A 17499-nucleotide genomic window follows, 5' to 3' on the forward strand; every position below is an offset into this window, starting at 1 on the left:
CTAAATGTATTTCCAAATTACCAAATTACCCACCTTAAAAAAAATATCAAAATAAGCTACAAAATGCAGCAGCCCAAACATGTATAAAAATAAAATAGCCTACTGTATTTTTGTATTTTCAAAATACTACAAAATACTTCTTTCTAAAAGCCTTTTTTCGTCTGTCCCTTCACTTGTACACTACCTGGAAAAACATCTGAAAGCAAGAGACTCCTTCCATAATCAGTCAACAGATTAGATATGACCCCTCATGTTGGACATCCCAATATAAACCTCTGCCAGGGTCGGCGCCAGAGAACAACGGGTGGGGGGGCACCTCACCTCACTTTTATTAGTTATTTTTCCAAAATTGCCATATAATAAAGAGCCTCCTTCGAGCCTTTTGGATAACTGAAACAATATAATGGGGGAAAATAGTGCGAGAACATAGCGGTCATAGCCTATAGTGTTTAGACTATAGCACACAGTGTTTAATAGAATAGTTGCATAGGCTACAATCATTGTTGGTGTTGAATTTATTGCAGGCCAATATATTTGTGAAGACATGTCAGTAGCAATTGTAACTGCTCTACCAACAGGGATAGGCCTACTGTTGAAGAAATGGACATTGCTCTGAGTGACACTTCTCACCTCACGTAGACAACCTCCTCTCCTCCTCAGCTCTGAGTCGACACTCCTCTCCCCCTCTCCCCCTCACACACACACACACACACACACACACACACACAGTCGGTAGCCTACAGTACAGACACACACACACACACACAGTCGGTAGCCTACAGACACACACACACACACACACACACACACACACACAGACAGACAGACAGACAGACACACACACAAACACACACACACACATACACACAGTCGGTAGCCTACAGACACACGCACACATAGTCGTTAGGCCCATTAGCTGCACGCCCATGCTGCCCTTCCCATAGATGCAGATAGTGAGAGATAGAGTCAATTATTAACAATGATCGTGATTGGATATTTCTGCACATGTGTACATGAGTCAATTATTAACAGTGATCGTGATTTGATATTTCTGCACATGTGTACATGAGTAATTATTAACAATGATCGTGATTTGATATTTCTACATGAGTAATTATTAACAATGATCGTGATTGGATATTTCTGCACATGTGTACATGAGTAATTATTAACAATGATCGTGATTTGATATTTCTACATGAGTAATTATTAACAATGATCATGATTTGATATTTCTACATGAGTAATTATTAACAATGATCATGATTTGATATTTCTGCACATGTGTACATGAGTAATTATTAACAATGATCGTGATTTGATATTTCTACATGAGTAATTATTAACAATGATCGTGATTTGATATTTCTGCACATGTATACATGAGTAATTATTAACAATGATCGTGATTTGATATTTCTGCACATGTGTACATGAGTAATTATTAACAATGATCGTGATTTGATATTTTTGCACATGTGTACATGAGTAATTATTAACAATGATCATGATTTTATACATGTGTATATGAGTAAAAAAACTTGACTACTCCACTCAGGGTCACCCAGCATTTGTAAAGTCAACTTGGGATCTGACATGTTCTTCTATTTAGTGTGGAGTTATGTTATTGTGTGTGTGTGTGTCTGTGTGTGTGAGTGTGTGTGGCCCCGTTTTCAAAATTGTGCGTAAGCAATTGGTGAAAATAACTGATTACAAACAGTTGGGTCTGTTTGAGAGAGAAAGACCAGTCTTTATTCTAAACCCAGCACCCAGCAGATCATTAAACAGAACACTTCAGTCAAAAATATACAATTATTTCTAAATAAAACAGAATACATATTTTGTTGTCGTATCACACACACACACACAAATTATGATCTGATTCTGTTTGAATCAGTTACACACTATTGTGCTGAATACAAAACATGTGACATTTCTGCTTTTGATAATGATAATCTTTTGGTAATGTTTTTTATTTTGCTTTTGAAAATAGTGTAGGTTTGATATTTCCCATAGTGACCAAACACAACACACAAGACCAGGCCTGCACATGAGGATATATAGTGACCAAACTCAACACACAAGACCAGGCCTGCAAATGAGGATATAAGTGACCAAACACAACACACAAGACCAGGCCTGCACATGAGGATGTTTTTTCTGTCCACATTGTGAAATCACTCAATAATACATCTATTAATTTCCAAATTATTCATTTCGCTCTGGGAATCTGAGCAGAATATATGTTCAAAATAGAATATACTACAGTGAACACATTTGTGGAGATGAAATACATTTATGATGCATCGCTCGCTTTCTCAGAGTAGGATATACACTGTGAGGACACAATCATCCCCAAGAAAGTTTCTGAACAACAAGCCCTGGGTGACTCCAGAGTTAAAGCACACACACACACACACACACCCAGCCCTGGGTGACCCCAGAGTTAAAGCAACTCTTTAATGAGAAAAAGCATCTGTTTAAATCAGGAGGAAGCAGAGACGATAAAAAGACACAAAAAAACGAGCTCATTGGCACTGACTGTATATAGCTGCATAAACACTTCAAAAATGATGCTAGGAGAGCCTGGCAGGGAGTCCAAGCAAGTGTGTTTTGTATTATATTGTGTTTTATTGTACATTTGATACATAGGGTGTGAAAGCAGAACAGCACGAGGCCACCATAGCAGTAAGGGTGTGGATATTGACTTTTCTATGGATGATGTTAAATCATATCTCAGACATGTAAATCACTAGATTTACACACACCTGTGAAGTTCCCAGCCCTTCCATAGGCTAAATCACTAGATTTACACTAGACACCTGTGAAGTTCCCAGCCCTTCCATAGGCTAAATCACTAGATTTACACTAGACACATGTGAAGTTCCCAGCCCTTCCATAGGCTGTTCCAGCTGTCAGTACACACCAGCGTAGATCTCAGCCTGTGGAAACAATCTCTGATAGATAGATAGACAGATACTTTATTGATTCCCAGGGGGAAATTCAAAATGACGGTGCCTGTGCCTGTGCAGTCTGGAACACCATTAATGACCGTTTCCCTCAGACAAGAAAAATGTCAGGCCAATCAGCGACGAGAGAGGAAGACGAAACCAAAACTTGTTGTGATAAACAGAAGCAGCAACACCTGCAAACGTCAAAAAATGCAGTTGGAAAAATGCAGAAATTTATGTACAGCAAAGGTAGACCCACATACATTGTTTCCTGACTGTTGATGCTGTTTATTGTCAGTTTGTAAAGTTTAGGCGAAGTAGGAAGTAACGTTAGGAATCTCTGATCAATGTGATTGGTAAGGCTGGACCAATGATGTCAAAGTTGGTGCCCGTCACCATGCAAGTGTTGCAAACGTTTCCCAATCAAGAGCCACCAGACTCTATTCACTTTGTGAATGAGTTTGAATTTTTCCAGGCTAGGTTTCTCCTCTTTTAGATCCAAATCAATTTGCCTATCGTGCAGAGAGAGGAGTTGAGGATGTGCTGCTAACCTTGATTAATAACATCTATGAGCACCTTGAACATGCTAAGAGCCTGGTCAAGATTGTGTTCACTGATTTCAGCAGTGCTGAATCAACACAATCCAACCAAACTATGGTGAGAAAATTGGTACATCTCGAGTAAATCCTAAACTGATTTTTATAGATTTATGGGCTCAATGGTGTTTTATGCCCCCAACGTCGTCTTCCAGGCAGCGCTGCCACCGCTGACTTAAAGGCACCTAATCCTAAACCCAACCCTAACCCCAACCCCATCCCCAACCCCAACCTTAACCCATGGCTAACCCTAGTGCCTTCCAGGCAGCGCTGCCTTGAAGACAACATTGGGGGCATAAAACACCAAGAAATGATTTATGACTTTTTGACTGACAGATTTAACTTGCGCATCTCATCCTTAAAAACCATAGACGCAGGCCCCAGCTGTGGCGCGACTGGCTGGAGCACCTGCACCGTACTCTGGCGACCCAGGTTCGATTCCCGCCCCGTGGTCCTTTCCGGATCCCACCCCTGCTCTCTCTCCCATTTGCTTCCTGTCACTCTCCACTGTCCTTTCATTAAAGGTGTTAAAAAAAATTTCCCCATCCTATACACGTTCTACACTAACAACTGTCAAGCTTCCTTTTCAGCTCACACTTATTTCCCCATCCTACACACGCTCTACATCAGGGGTCGGCAATTACGTTTGGACCCGGGCCAATTTTTTTTCAGACAATGGCATCGCGGGCCATAGCTTTTGTAATGGGGGGGGGGGGGGGGGGGTTATAGGCCTACTATTTAAATTATTAATTATTATATTATATTAAAATAAACATCATCTAACTTTTAAAATGCATTTAATTTAATTCCATTAAAAACGTTTATTTGCTTATGTGCGCTGTTTTTATGCCGCCTGCTGCATCTCCTGTCGTCTCTCATGAAACAGGCGACTTGCCTAGCAACTTGCCGTAACTAATGTGTAGGCTACAAATATTATTCTTTTGGATGACGTGTAAATGATTAGCTGAACATTGCTATATGCTAGTTATCGATGCAAAATGTCGTTGTCAAAAGCCTTGAAAAGAAAAATTGATTCAGAATGCAGGACCTACAAAGAAGAATGGAAGCAGAGGTATGTGTTGAGCCTGCCTGCATTTCTTAATGCCAAGCCTATTAATTTAACGAAACATAGGCTATTTTTGACCTTGCCCACTGGAAGAGGGAGACAGGACACTGTTGTTTTTTTTTTGCACAAGATTACGCGCACTCGCGTGCCAATACCGTTCCGACCTGTGCGTCATGGATAACTGCAAGGATGTTCCACCTGTTTTGTCACTTTAGTAGGACTATCATCTATACCTCAATAAATGTTTTGAAATTGATGGGATTGCTGTAGGCCTTTTTTTCTTTTTAAAAACATGGGGTTAAAAAAAAAATTCATTCAACAGCAAATTAACGTCATCTCGCGGGCCAGATAGAATCAATGGCGGGCCAAAATTGGCCCGCGGGCCACTATTTGCCGACCCCTGCTCTACATTAACAACTGTCAAGCTCCTTTTCAGCTCACACTTATTTTAAATATGCTGATGACACAGCACCGGTGTTTTGTTTTTTTAAAGGCTGACAGGTTTTAGATCAGTGTAAAGAAAACAAGAGATGCTCGTAGATCTTTAGTAAAAATGGAATAACAGGTCCTCCCACTGTGGTGGATGGTGAATTAGTCCAACAGGTGTCAACCTACAAATATCTGGGAGTTGAAATAGATTCTTAACTGATTTTCAATGAATGCACACTGAACAAAACCAAGAAAATGCAGCATTGGATGTTTTTGTAAGAAAACTGAATCATATCTGCAGGGGCAGCCGTGGCCTACTGGTTAGCGCTTCGGACTTGTAACCGTAGGGTTGCTGGTTCAAACCCCGATCAGAAGGAACGGCTGAAGTGCTCTTGAGCAAGCCACCTAACCCCTCACTGCTCCCCGAGTGCCACTGTAGCAGGCAGCTCACTGGGAGTAGTGTGTGCTTCACCTCACTGTGTGTTCACTGTGTCCTGTTTATGTTTCACTAATTCACCGATTGGGATAAATGCAGTGACCAAATTTCCCTCATGGGATCAAAAGAGTATATATACTTATACTTACTTATCTGATTACACAAACACTTTCTTGAAATGTTTTAAAGTCTTCTGCAGAGTGTTCTGTATGTTTGGGAACATGCACGTTAAAGCTACAGATAAATGAAGCTATATAAACCACTGTTGACTAGCCTGGAGATTCCAAACCCAAATCCGAAAGATTAGGGGTCTGGCCATGAATAATGTAATGGCCCAACTCAAGGGGTGGCACCAAGCGTGCATTTGAAAATCTCACTGCACGCAATTGGATAACACTATACAACCAATGTTTACTGACTGATTCCAGAATTCGACGCAATTGGATAACACTACAACCAATGTTTACTGACTGATTCCAGAATTCGACGCAATTGGATAACACTGCACTTACTCATCTGTTTAGCTCGCCTCTGGCCTGCCTATATCAGATACAATGCGATTGGTGCCCCACAATACAAGGGACATGAGTAATGAGCATCAATACTCATTGCCAGAGTGACTCGCTGAGCAAATTCAAATTGTGCTCCCGCCAGAACTCTGGATTTTCAGGATATGTTAAAGCAATCTAATGTAGCAATCCAGCTATGCTAGATGCACAATTCTCCCCAATACAATAAAGTTTGTTTGCAATCAAAATGAATCTGTTATATTAATGTTAAAAATGTACATAGTGCTGCTTTAAGGACCTGAAGAGACTGCAGCGCATGACCAAGATGGCCAGTAAGATCATTGGAGTTGACCAGGTGTCGGCGCAGCTCTACAACAAGCAAAAAAGAAAGAGCTAATCCTCAGTGACTTCATCCTCAGTGTCCCCACTCAGCCTCTCCACCTTAAATTTACAAGAAGTAAGAGGTCAAGTGACAGAATTATATTTCTGTGTCTAAATTGTGTTAGTGTTTTTTGTTATGTTATATTTCTGTGTCTAAAGTGTGTTAGTGTTTTGTTATGTTATATTTCTGTGTCTAAAGTGTGTTAGTGTTTTGTTATGTTATATTTCTGTATTTAAAGTGTGTTAGTGTTTTGTTATGTTATATAAGTTTGTTAGGGCAGCCGTGGCCTACTGGTTAGCACTTCGGACTTGTAACCGGAGGGTTGCTGGTTCAAACCCCGACCAGTAGGCACGGCTGAAGTGCCCTTGAGCAAGGCACCTAACCCCTCACTGCTCCCCGAGCGCTGCTGTTGATGCAGGCAGCTCACTGCTCCGTGATTAGTGTGTGCTTCACCTCACTGTGTGTACACTGTGTGCTGTGTGTGTTTCACGGATTGAGAGACCAAATCTCCCTCACGGGATCAAAAGAGCATATATACTTATATACTAGTGTTTTGTTATGTTATATTTCTGTGTCTTAAGTGTGTTAGTGTTTTGTGAACTACTGTGTGCAGTGTTTTTCAAAATGTGTGAGGCTGGCAATGTGCTTAGTCTGTGCTTAGTGTGTGTGTGTGGCTGAGAGTGTGCTTATATTATAGTTGTGCAAATCTTGGCTGATGTTTTGCTCCTTGAGGGTAAGGTTTCGCTAACTGTGTAATACTTTTGATTTTATGTAAGCAATAAGAAACATTTTGTTTTCATGGCTTAATAATAGGGCAGGGCAGATGTGTTATTGGTCAATCTGGTGGTGTAAATAAATTAAACTATATCTCAAAACTAGCCAAACATCAGGGCGCAACTCATGAGTTATCACCTGTGAAGGAGCAAAGGGCATGGGTGTGTGTGCATCTGGTAGTAGGCTGTGTGAGTGTGTGTGTGTGTGTGAGTGTGTGTTTGTGTGTGTGTTTGTGTGTGTCTTGTAAATGATGGTGCAGTATGTTGTTTTCGTTGATGTCACTCAAATGTCTTTACAGTAACAACACCTCGATGACATAGGTGCTGAAGGATTTCCCTGGATTGACATCACTTTGGCGACCCTGCTGGTCATCAGTGGCATGGGGGGGAATCCCTCCCTCAGGTGAATCAGGTGAGTGACCCTGAAGGAGGGCCTTCCCTCACCTCTGATATTAAAACGCAAACACCCTCGTAAGAGAAGAGCAGAGCAAGAGAAGAGAAGAGCACCTGAGAGGTAAGCCTCTAGCGCAGATACCCTTTTGAACAAGTAGTTCATCTTTATTTGGTGCGTAGTGTGCCATTTATTTTATTTGCTTATGTAATAGGACAATGCTCATTAATTAACAGACAAGCTGTACATAAGAGAGTTCACTTGTGACTGCTAATTTCCATCCGTTAAAAAAAGACAGCCTAGAATAAAACAGCAAACAGAAAAATAAAACAATTTGAAAATAAAAACAGTACAGTGACCTCATGTCCCATATTCTGTGACCGCATTGCCTGACCACTGACCCAGTCTCTGCAGGAATCTCAGTTTGTTAACCTGGTATGACGGCACTAATTGCATTTCCTGATAGCTGATACTTTGTTATGTCAATAAATAAATTGCTTTTTGTCCAAGCATGCTATTTCTATTTTCTTGTATGATTTAAGAATGCTAAGAACCATTTAACTTGATATGATCAGTCAGCTGATCATAGGCTTCAGGGATTACACAAAATATGTTCTAGAATTTCCATGGAAATTCTCTCCTGTTTAGAGAAAAAATCTGCTGGACACCCTTATTCTAACATCCTTATCAGAAATCCTGTATTTGGGTCAGAGCAGACCGATATGACTGACTGATATGATTGATTTTTCCTGCAGAACGCACCTTGACAATGGGCAGCAGAGCGACTAAGTCTCACTCCACAGAAACGCTGGTGTTTGCTGATAAAGATCATGACTTCAGAATCCCAGCGCTGCTTTACGTTCAGGAGTGGAACACCTTCCTGGCGTTTGCAGAGAAGCGCACCTCTAGCAAAGACGAACACGCAGAGAATCTGGTGATGAGAAAAGGCTCACGGCAGCCTGACGGCTCACTGCAGGTACCCAGGAGAACAGCGCCACCTCATGGCTGTGTTTTAGTACTACACCTCTGCCTTATCTACACACCACAACAGCGCCACCTCATGGCTGTGTTTTAGTACTACACCTCTGCTTTATCTACACACCACAACAGCGCCACCTCATGGCTGTGTTTTAGTACTACACCTCTGCTTTATCTACACACCACAACAGCGCCACCTCATGGCTGTGTTTTAGTACTACACCTCTGCCTGCTACACATCACAACAGCGCCACCTCATGGCTGTGTTTTAGTACTACCTCTGCCTTATCTACACACCACAACAGCGCCACCTCATGGTTGTGTTTTAGTACTACATCTCTGCCTCATCCTTATTTATCAGCGACATACAGCTGTATTTTAGCACAAAATTCCTGCAGCTGAAACGGGAAATAGATGTTGACTATGAATGGTGACAGTATAGTTCTTATTTAGCTCTAATAGTAAAGGTCTTGCTTTAGGTGTGAACAGAACATGGAGGCACACCAGCCGTGTCCACGGTAGTCTCTCCATGTCCCAGAGTAGTTCCCGTGCTAATTAGAACACTGGCACAGGTGTCACCTGTGAATCAACTTTCTCAGCTTCTAATAATGCATACAATCAGGTGCCCCCTAAAACTACACATCCTGTTTAAGTGTTTCCCGTGTGTCAAAATAAAAGTCACAGCCATATCTAATGCGTTGCGCATTATATCTCCAGAACGGTTTGACGCATATGCTTCAAGTGTTTGTATGGACTCAAAGATGAAGTGAGTTGATGTTGGAGGTCAAAGGTCAAGTCAATGAACACTCTGAGTGCAATGTCTTATGAATTCCTTGACATACATGCCTGAAATTTGGTTTGAGTATTTGTATGGATTCAAAGATGAAGTGAATTGATGTTGGAGGTCAAAGGTCAAATGTCAAGGTCAAAAACACCTTGAGTGTTATATCTCAAGAACGCCTTGACACACAAGGTCTTTTGGTACGAGGGTTTGTATGAACTCAATGATTAAGTGATTTTATGTTTTTTTCCAGGAATTTCCCCACCAACTTTAGCAGCTTTCCATCCACTATTGTAATTCCTCTGGCATTACATTCTAGTTTGAAACTTGCTATGCTATTGCAGTGGTCTCCCACCGAGGACTTGATGAAGGCGTCCATAGATGGGTTCCGCACCATGAACCCCTGCCCAGTCTTCGAGCGGAACTCCGGAACCCTGTTTCTGTTCTTCATCTGCCTGAGGGGTACGACCTTGGAGTGCATGCTGAAGCCGGGCCAGACCCGCCTGTGCTACGTCACGAGCGTCGACCGCGGCCAGACCTGGAGCGACCCCACCGACCTGACCAGCAGCGTCATGGACGCCACCTTCGCCCACTACCAGACGTTCGCCGTGGGCCCGGGCCACGGGGTCCAGCTCCGCAGTGGCGCTCTGCTGGTGCCCGCCTATGTGAAGCTGGTGGAGGGGTGCCGCCAGTACCCAGGCCTGTGGTGCTGCTGCGGGGGCTGTGAGTGCGTGAGCACCCACTCGGTGGTGCTGCGGAGCCACGACCTGCGCACCTGGCGCGCCGGCCAGCCCGTCGCCACGGAGACGGGAGAGTGCCAGCTGGCGGAGGTGTTTGATGGCGAGGGCAGGACGCAGGTGTACCTGAACGCCCGCAGCACCGGGGAGTGGAGGGTGGAGGCTCTGAGTGGTGACGGCGGGGAGAGCTTCACGCCGCTGAGCCACCTGGCACTGCCGGAGGTGGGCAAGGGCTGCCAGGGCAGCGTGGTGAGCTTCCCCGCCAGGGAGCTGCCCACAGGGGAGGGGGCGTCCTCACAGACGGCTCTGCTCTTCAGCCACCCCACCGCAGGGCAGGACTGGGACAGGCTGGAGCTGGGGGTTCACCTGAGGAGGTCTCTCCAGGACCACGAGCCCTGGGGGGACCCCCACATCATCCACCCGGGGCGCAGCGGCTACTCAGACCTCGCTCGCTGTGAGGCGGAGGGGCGCTTCGCCTGCCTCATGGAGTGTGGTGAGGGGGGACGTCTTCAGATGGTCTTCAGGGAGTTTGATCTCACAGAGATACTGCACATCGTTTAACCAATCAGACGTAGAGAGAGGCGCATCTGTGTGAGGACGTTGCTCTATGATAGACTACAGATCTCCTACAGACAAACCTTTTTCCTCCAGGACTCAATGTTCCATCAGTCAGTGTCAACAAATTTAATCAAGCAGTTCAAACGTAACTTTAGTACCAAATGAAAACGAAATCTTGCTAAAAAAAAGTCAGGCTGCCTGAGTGGAGAAACCGAAGTGCTTTCTGTAATAAACATGTTTCTTATTCAATAGCACCATGACTTTATTTCTTCATCCAGAGCCAATGCAGTCAGTCAGCCATTGCCTAAATAAATAGGCCTACATTTGAACAAGTGAACATTCAAACACTTTGACAATAATGTTTTTTGAGTAAAATACACATTATTATGCTGTTTTTATCAATGAAGACGTCAATTTTGGTTGGTTATTATATAATGCACCATATTGTTATATTTAGGCCTACATCAGACATGTTGTGCAGGCTTATGCAAAATTCCAGAATTGTACTGAAACTGGCTATTAAATTCCAATTCAATTCTTGAATTTCACTTGCATTTCAATTGAGGTGGCAAACAGGAAGCATAATTGCAATTCGAATTGTGCACAACCCTGATTAATTTTGGCAGTAGCCTAACAGATGAGGAAAGGAACAGGTTTAACAAACTGATAAGCAAAGCAGGTTCAGTCACTGGTTCATGCCCAAGTTCTGTGGAGGAATTCTAGAACAGGGTGATGAGGAAGGTGAGGAGTGTGCTGCCTGTGAAGGGAGGACCCTTGTACAGCATGTTCACTAGCAGTGGCACTAACAGTTGACTAACACTTACAGGCCCCAGTCCTACTGATGTATGTTGTTGTGTGTGTGTAACAGAGGGCGGTTCGCCCGCAGCTCAGTGTTTCCCATACATTGACTTATTTGTGGCGGCCCACCACAATATAAACACTGACCACCACACAATGATTTTCCAGGTTGTGCTAAGTTGTGCTTAAATCTGGTTAGCATCATAACTACGCTGCGCTAATTTGTTAAAAACTGTTGCATTCAAGTTAATTCTGCAAACCTACCTCAACAAATATAATTTAATTCTGTGGGAAACACTGGCAGCTCATAGCCCTCGGACCCGCCACCTCAACACTCACCGGCATGGGAGTCGAAGGCTCTAACCACTGAGCTAAAAGCCCAGGCTTCCAACTCAGCGGTTAGAAGTGTTCTTAAGGTTAGGGGTGTAAGGATTTACCCGCGCAACTAGCATGCTAGCTCAGTTCTCCTCCGTTACATGTGGTTGCCAGGTAGCAAAATAATTTCCCCCGTGGGGATTAATAAAGTGCAATCAATCAATAAATTAATGAATGAATTAATTAATAGTCAAGAACTAATCAATTCATCGTTGCAGCCCTAGTGTGTTTTGGGCTCCTACTTGTGGTGGTATATGGTCTAAAAAGGTGGGTGAAAATTATAATAGCCGTTGCACATAAATGATAAATGAAGGGTAAACAGGATTTATGTCATCCTCTTGTTTTGTCTCTGGGTGCAAGTCTGACAGCATATTTTGCGTCTGGGTGCGAGTCTGACAGTGTATTTTGCCGACAGTAGGCCTACATGTGCACTGCGAAGCGAAGCGAAGTCAGACGCACAAAGTGGGCAGAGTCCGGCAGATGTTAATTAATAAAAGATAGGTGGATAGATCAGAATTTAGCACTGGCTGCATGTGATTGGTTTATTCAGTTTCACCTCACCAGGGAAGTCTCGCCTTGACGTAGCTTCTAGAGATGCGCGGTTCGCGGTTACAGCCGCGGACTCCGCGGTTAAACCGCGGATCGGGCGGATGACGTGAAGAAATATAATATTTTAATAAAATTCGGGCGGGTGGCGGTTGAACCAATCAAATGAAAAAAATATAGCCTATACATTGTTAAATTGTGTTACCTACATCCGAAAAAAACGAGCACACTTTGAAATAGTCAAATTTTCATCAGGCAGTATGGCCTAGTTGCTTCTATGCATGCTGCTTTGTTTATCTATCAGAGACGGTGTTGCGGAATTGGTGTATTCCGATGTTTTACTGAGCAACCCCTCACGCACGCACACACACACACACTAAAGGTAACAGAGTTTAAATTAAGTAGCCTATCGTAGCCTACCAACATGTTTTTCTCTCCAGTGTGCAATAAGAAAGTAGAATAGGCTACAGTGCAAGTTGACCGATGATTCATCTCTCATGTCGCGTCTCGTTGCAGAGCCTTGGTAGGCCACTAAGCAAATCTGCAACCTAGCTGCCTGCCAGTATTGGAGGAGGCCTAAACATCTCGTAGATGAGACTGACTGGGTTATTTTGTTTCGATAGGGAATAGGCATTTAAAAGGGAGACAGATTATGGTGTGGTATGACTCAGAATTGACATCGGGCAATGGCAGTGCGAGATGTTCAGAACGTAAGAGCTAAAACTTCTACAAGCTCAGTAACATCCACAGCGGAAAAAAGAAGGTAAGAAAAATAGTCGGAAAACTTAGATGTGTAAGGCAAGCAAGCAAGTTGTTACTAAAAATGTAAACATGCACGTTGCACTGCTGTGCGGTGGGTTACAGTGCATGCGTAAAGTAGCCTATAATGTGAATGACTTGTTATTTTATTAAGGATTTCTTTCTTTTTGCAAAAAATAAAGTACAATAGGCATTAATTAGTAGGCTAAATAGCAGCATGTTGAAATGATGTGCTAAATTGCGTTTTTTATTACAATGATACAATTGTAGGCTACAGGCTGCGTTTTATTTGGAGACTTTTGCGAGACAGAGACTGAGTTTGCTGCTGATATTCTGGGGATAGGCTACAACATAGCCAATGTAGGACTTTAGCCTTTTAATATATTTACTGCATTGGATCAGTCTTTCTAGAACAGGCAAGAGCTTTCTAGCCTCACGTCAGCAGCACCGCATCACCCATATACATTAAAACAACCAGCGGATGGCGGGCGGGTGCGGATTTGAAAATTGGTCAAAAAACGTTGGTGCGGATGGATGGCGGATGGATGATAAGTTTTGCTATGCGGTTACGGTTGAAATAATAGCCCATCCGCGCATCTCTAGTAGCTTCCCACTACCTATATCGCTGCCAAATTCAAGCCGTCTTTGTATGAAATGCACTAAATGAATAAACGTGCCTTGCATCATTGCAGTATTTGTAATGTTTTTGGTACTACATATTCCTAGCCTGGAGATTCCAGACCCTGGTAATCTAGAAAGATTAAGGGTCTGGCCACGAATAATGTAATGGCCCAACTCAAGGGGTGGCACCAAGCGTGCATTTGAAAATCTCACTGCACGCAGTTAGATAAGACTATACGACCAACGTTTACTGATCGATTCCGGACTTCGACGCAATTGGATAACACTATACGACCAACGTTTACTGACCGATTCCGGACTTTGACGCGATAACACTACGACTGTCATCTGTTTGGCTCGCCTTTGGCCCGCCTATATCAGAAACACCGATGTGATTGGCTCCCCGCGATACAGGTGGCAAAAGTAACGTGCATCATTACTCATTGCCAGTGTCTCGCAGAGACAATTTAAATTGTGCTCTTGAGAGAACTCTGGATTTTCCAAGGTAACATATTCCCACATGAAGCAGGAAATCCTGGGTTTCCCCGCTGCTTCTGAGAGTGTCACAAACGTCCCTTATTTCACAATCGCATCACATGACCAGAAACCTTCTAATCCCATTGGCTGAGATGGGTTCTTTGATAAATAAACAACAGGAGCTCAAAGTCCTTTGAAGAGAGGATTCTTGAATCCAATGACGCACCTTAGCTGGGGATCTTTCTGATTAGAGACTTTGACGCAGTATAAGGTTCTCACTGAGAGCAGAGCTGACACTGTAGCCAGAGCAGAGACAGAGCTGTGTGTGTGTGTGTGTGTGTTGAGCATAAGGATTGTGTGTGTGTGTGTGTGTGTGTGTGTGTGTTGAGCATGAGGATTGTGTGTGTGTGTTGAGCATAAGGATGAAGACTCCTGGAGCTGTGCTGCTGTTGCTGTGGTCTGCTCTGGTTGTGGTTGCAGCAGAGAGTGGACACACAAATCTCCAAGATGAAGCTCCAGGGTCTGCCCAAACCCAACAAAGCTGCCAGCCGGACGTCCACACTGTGCTGAGAGAGATGACCGCCCTGATAACGGAGCAGACAGTGGAGCTCAGACACACCAAGACACAGGTGGAGGCTTTGGAGAAGAAAGCAGAGACTATGGAGACCCGACTGAAAGCCAGTGAGAGTCTGGTGGAACAACTAAAGAGTGAAAATGCAGGTACAAAAATAGTTAATAAATTAATCTTAAGTTTTTGGAACAGTAATTCAACTTTTACAACACTGTGTGTGTGTGTGTGTGTGTGTTGTCCTCAGCTCATGCAATGAATCTGAGCCTCACTGTGAGTGAAGTGGCAGATCTGAAGAGGGAGAGAGAGCAGAGGAGGGTGTCTTTCTCTGCATCACTGCTGACATCTGGTAGTGGACATACAGGACCCTTTTCAGCTGCAACACCCCTGGTCTACAGACACGTCTTCACTAACGTTGGAGATGGCTACAATCCAAACACAGGTACTAGACCAATGAGTTATTTTGACTGGTGCTACAGTTGGCTGTGTGTAATGTGAACATGTGATATAATGTTAATTTATCGTTGCTTGCTTATCTACATCGCACTTTTCACACATAGATATAATTGCCCCAAACGGTCCTTGTCCAATCATACCTTAGCAACCATTACTATATAAACAAGGTCCGTCAAGCTTTGAACTCTGAGCAATATGGTGAAATTATGTGCGTACGAAATGTGTAGGTCTGACACCAGGGTACCCTGCGAGTGTATCGGGTGGAGTCAGGTTTTTTTTTTCATTTCCAAAGCCCAAAGCGCAAGAGGAGAGATGTCGGCTATGGATCAGGCATGTGCTTTAGCAAAACAACGCAAACATAGATCCACTTCCCACAAGGGGTTGCATCAGGGAAATGATGGACCAGCACTTCCAGAATCTCGCCACCTGATTAATGTCTTCCCAACTAAACTAAAAGGTTTAAGAATAGGGAAGCATGTGATGTTAGTTCCAACTCAAGTTGCCTGTGAGAAGTGATAGAGGTATACCTTCTTAATCTTGCAACCTGACTAAAGTCTTAATGTTTAGAGGTCTATTTATAGAGTGAAACTGATAAAAACAAAGAAAGGTAAAAGAGAAAAAAAACAGAAAGGTAAAGTACAATAGTCAGTGCGCAGTCTGCAGTGATTTGATAGATAGGAGTGATTTGATAGATAGGAGGTGTGTATATGGCTGAAACATACCAGAGGTAATTTGGCCCTGACCCATTTACTGATTTATAAACAAGTTCTGTGATTTACAGGAAGCCAGTGTAGGGACCTGAGTATTGGTTCTAGATAAGAAGTAATCTCAGATAATGTAATGTTTATTAAGGTTATTGGAAGTTGTTTAGGTCATATGCATCTGCTAAGAACTATAAATATAACCATAGGTTAAAACTAAAATGCTCATATGACAATTATTAATACATTTGTTACAAGGTAAACAAAGGGATTTCATTTGATCATCTTAGCTGAAATCATTTTATATAAAAACAACAATGTGTTCTTGCCCTGTAGTTAATTTATAAATAAATGGAAAATTTTTAATCCATCTCAGTGTGAGAGCATGAGTGGGACTGGTATTCATCTGTTTTTTTGGAGCCACCAGTACAACAGCATATCAGCAGTTGTGTCTCTTCTTTAACTAATATACTAGAAAAATACATTTGTAAATATGAAAACAATACATTAATAAGTTTAACATCTGATTGTATAAGCAGGCATGCTGTCTTCACACTTTTAAATAGTTCAAACCTATTTAAATATTTTAATCTCTCATTTTTCTCTATTCTGAATTTTTATCTGTCACAGGGATCTTTACAGCTCCAGTAAGGGGGGTCTACCACTTTGTTGTGTTTCTTCATGGAGGAGGATCATCAACACCTACAGGACTCTCTCTTCATAAAAATGGAGAGCATGTTGCTGTTGCTTACAGTCATCAAACAAGCGGCAGTGTAACTCCCTCAAACGGAGCCTCTCTGCTGCTGGAGGTGGGAGATGTGGTCTATGTGAAGCTGTGGCCCAATGCCTGGGTGTTTGATAGTCAGAACCGCCACACCACCTTCTCTGGCCACCTGCTCTTCCCCATGTGAGGATGACTGTTTAAAACTTGACAAACAGTTTGTGTTTTCTGTGTGAGATTTTTAATGTACAAACACTAAGAAATGAACAAGAATGGTGTATAAGGATACACAGCACCTCAACATCAAAAATAAACACACATTTAGACTTAGACTTCTTTAATGTCCATAAAACTTTGTCCATAAAAAATTGTCTTTGACAGTGGCATAAAAACATACAAGAAGCACACACACACATCACAGACAACACTATGCACAATAAATAGATAAACTGCTGACTCACAAAATGTATTTTAGCAGGTTACAAAACTGATTTCGTGATTCTCTTATGCATTTCGTCCACGTAATAAAATTATCGTGACACATAATTCATTCCGTAAACTGCTGACTCACGAAATGAATTATAGCAGGCCACAAAAACTGATTTCGTGATTCTGTTATGCATTTCGTCCACGTAATAAAATTATCCTGACACATAATTCATTTTGTAAACTGCTGACTCACGAAATGCATTGTAGCAGGTCACAAAACTGATTTCGTGATTCTCTTATGCATTTCGTCCACGTAATAAAATTATCCTGACACATAATTCATTTCGTAAACTACTGACTCACAAAATGTATTGTAGCAGGTCACAAAACTGATTTTGTGATTCTCTTATGCATTTCGTCCACGTAATGAAATTATCCTGACACATAATTCATTCCGTAAA

General features: G+C 42.6%; 1 protein-coding gene across 1 annotated transcript; it reads left to right on the plus strand.

The window, feature by feature from the left end:
• The first annotated feature begins 8302 nt into the window (after positions 1-8302).
• Positions 8303-16799, plus strand: LOC143123994 (sialidase-3-like). The gene is made up of 5 exons (XM_076285251.1): positions 8303-8509; positions 9637-10522; positions 14842-14883; positions 16519-16535; positions 16698-16799. The coding sequence occupies exons 1-5, from the start codon at positions 8303-8305 to the stop codon at positions 16797-16799; spliced, it is 1254 nt and encodes a 417-aa protein (XP_076141366.1).
• Positions 16800-17499: the final 700 nt, after the last annotated feature.

Source organism: Alosa pseudoharengus, unplaced genomic scaffold, assembly GCF_046254945.1.
Source record: "Alosa pseudoharengus isolate Yale_2024_CS ecotype anadromous, Long Island Sound unplaced genomic scaffold, YU_APseudo_1.1 YU_APseudo_1.1_scf_15, whole genome shotgun sequence".
NCBI classification, from domain to species: domain Eukaryota; kingdom Metazoa; phylum Chordata; class Actinopteri; order Clupeiformes; family Clupeidae; genus Alosa; species Alosa pseudoharengus.

Coding starts and splice junctions, on each gene's coding strand:
- LOC143123994 (XM_076285251.1), top strand. CDS start 8,303: ATGGGCAGCAGAGCGACTAAGTCTCACTCCACAGAAACGCTGGTGTTT. Junction 8,510..9,636: donor AGCCTGACGGCTCACTGCAG/GTACCCAGGAGA, acceptor ATGCTATTGCAG/TGGTCTCCCACCGAGGACTT. Junction 10,523..14,841: donor CGCCTGCCTCATGGAGTGTG/GTGAGGGGGGAC, acceptor CCCGACTGAAAG/CCAGTGAGAGTCTGGTGGAA.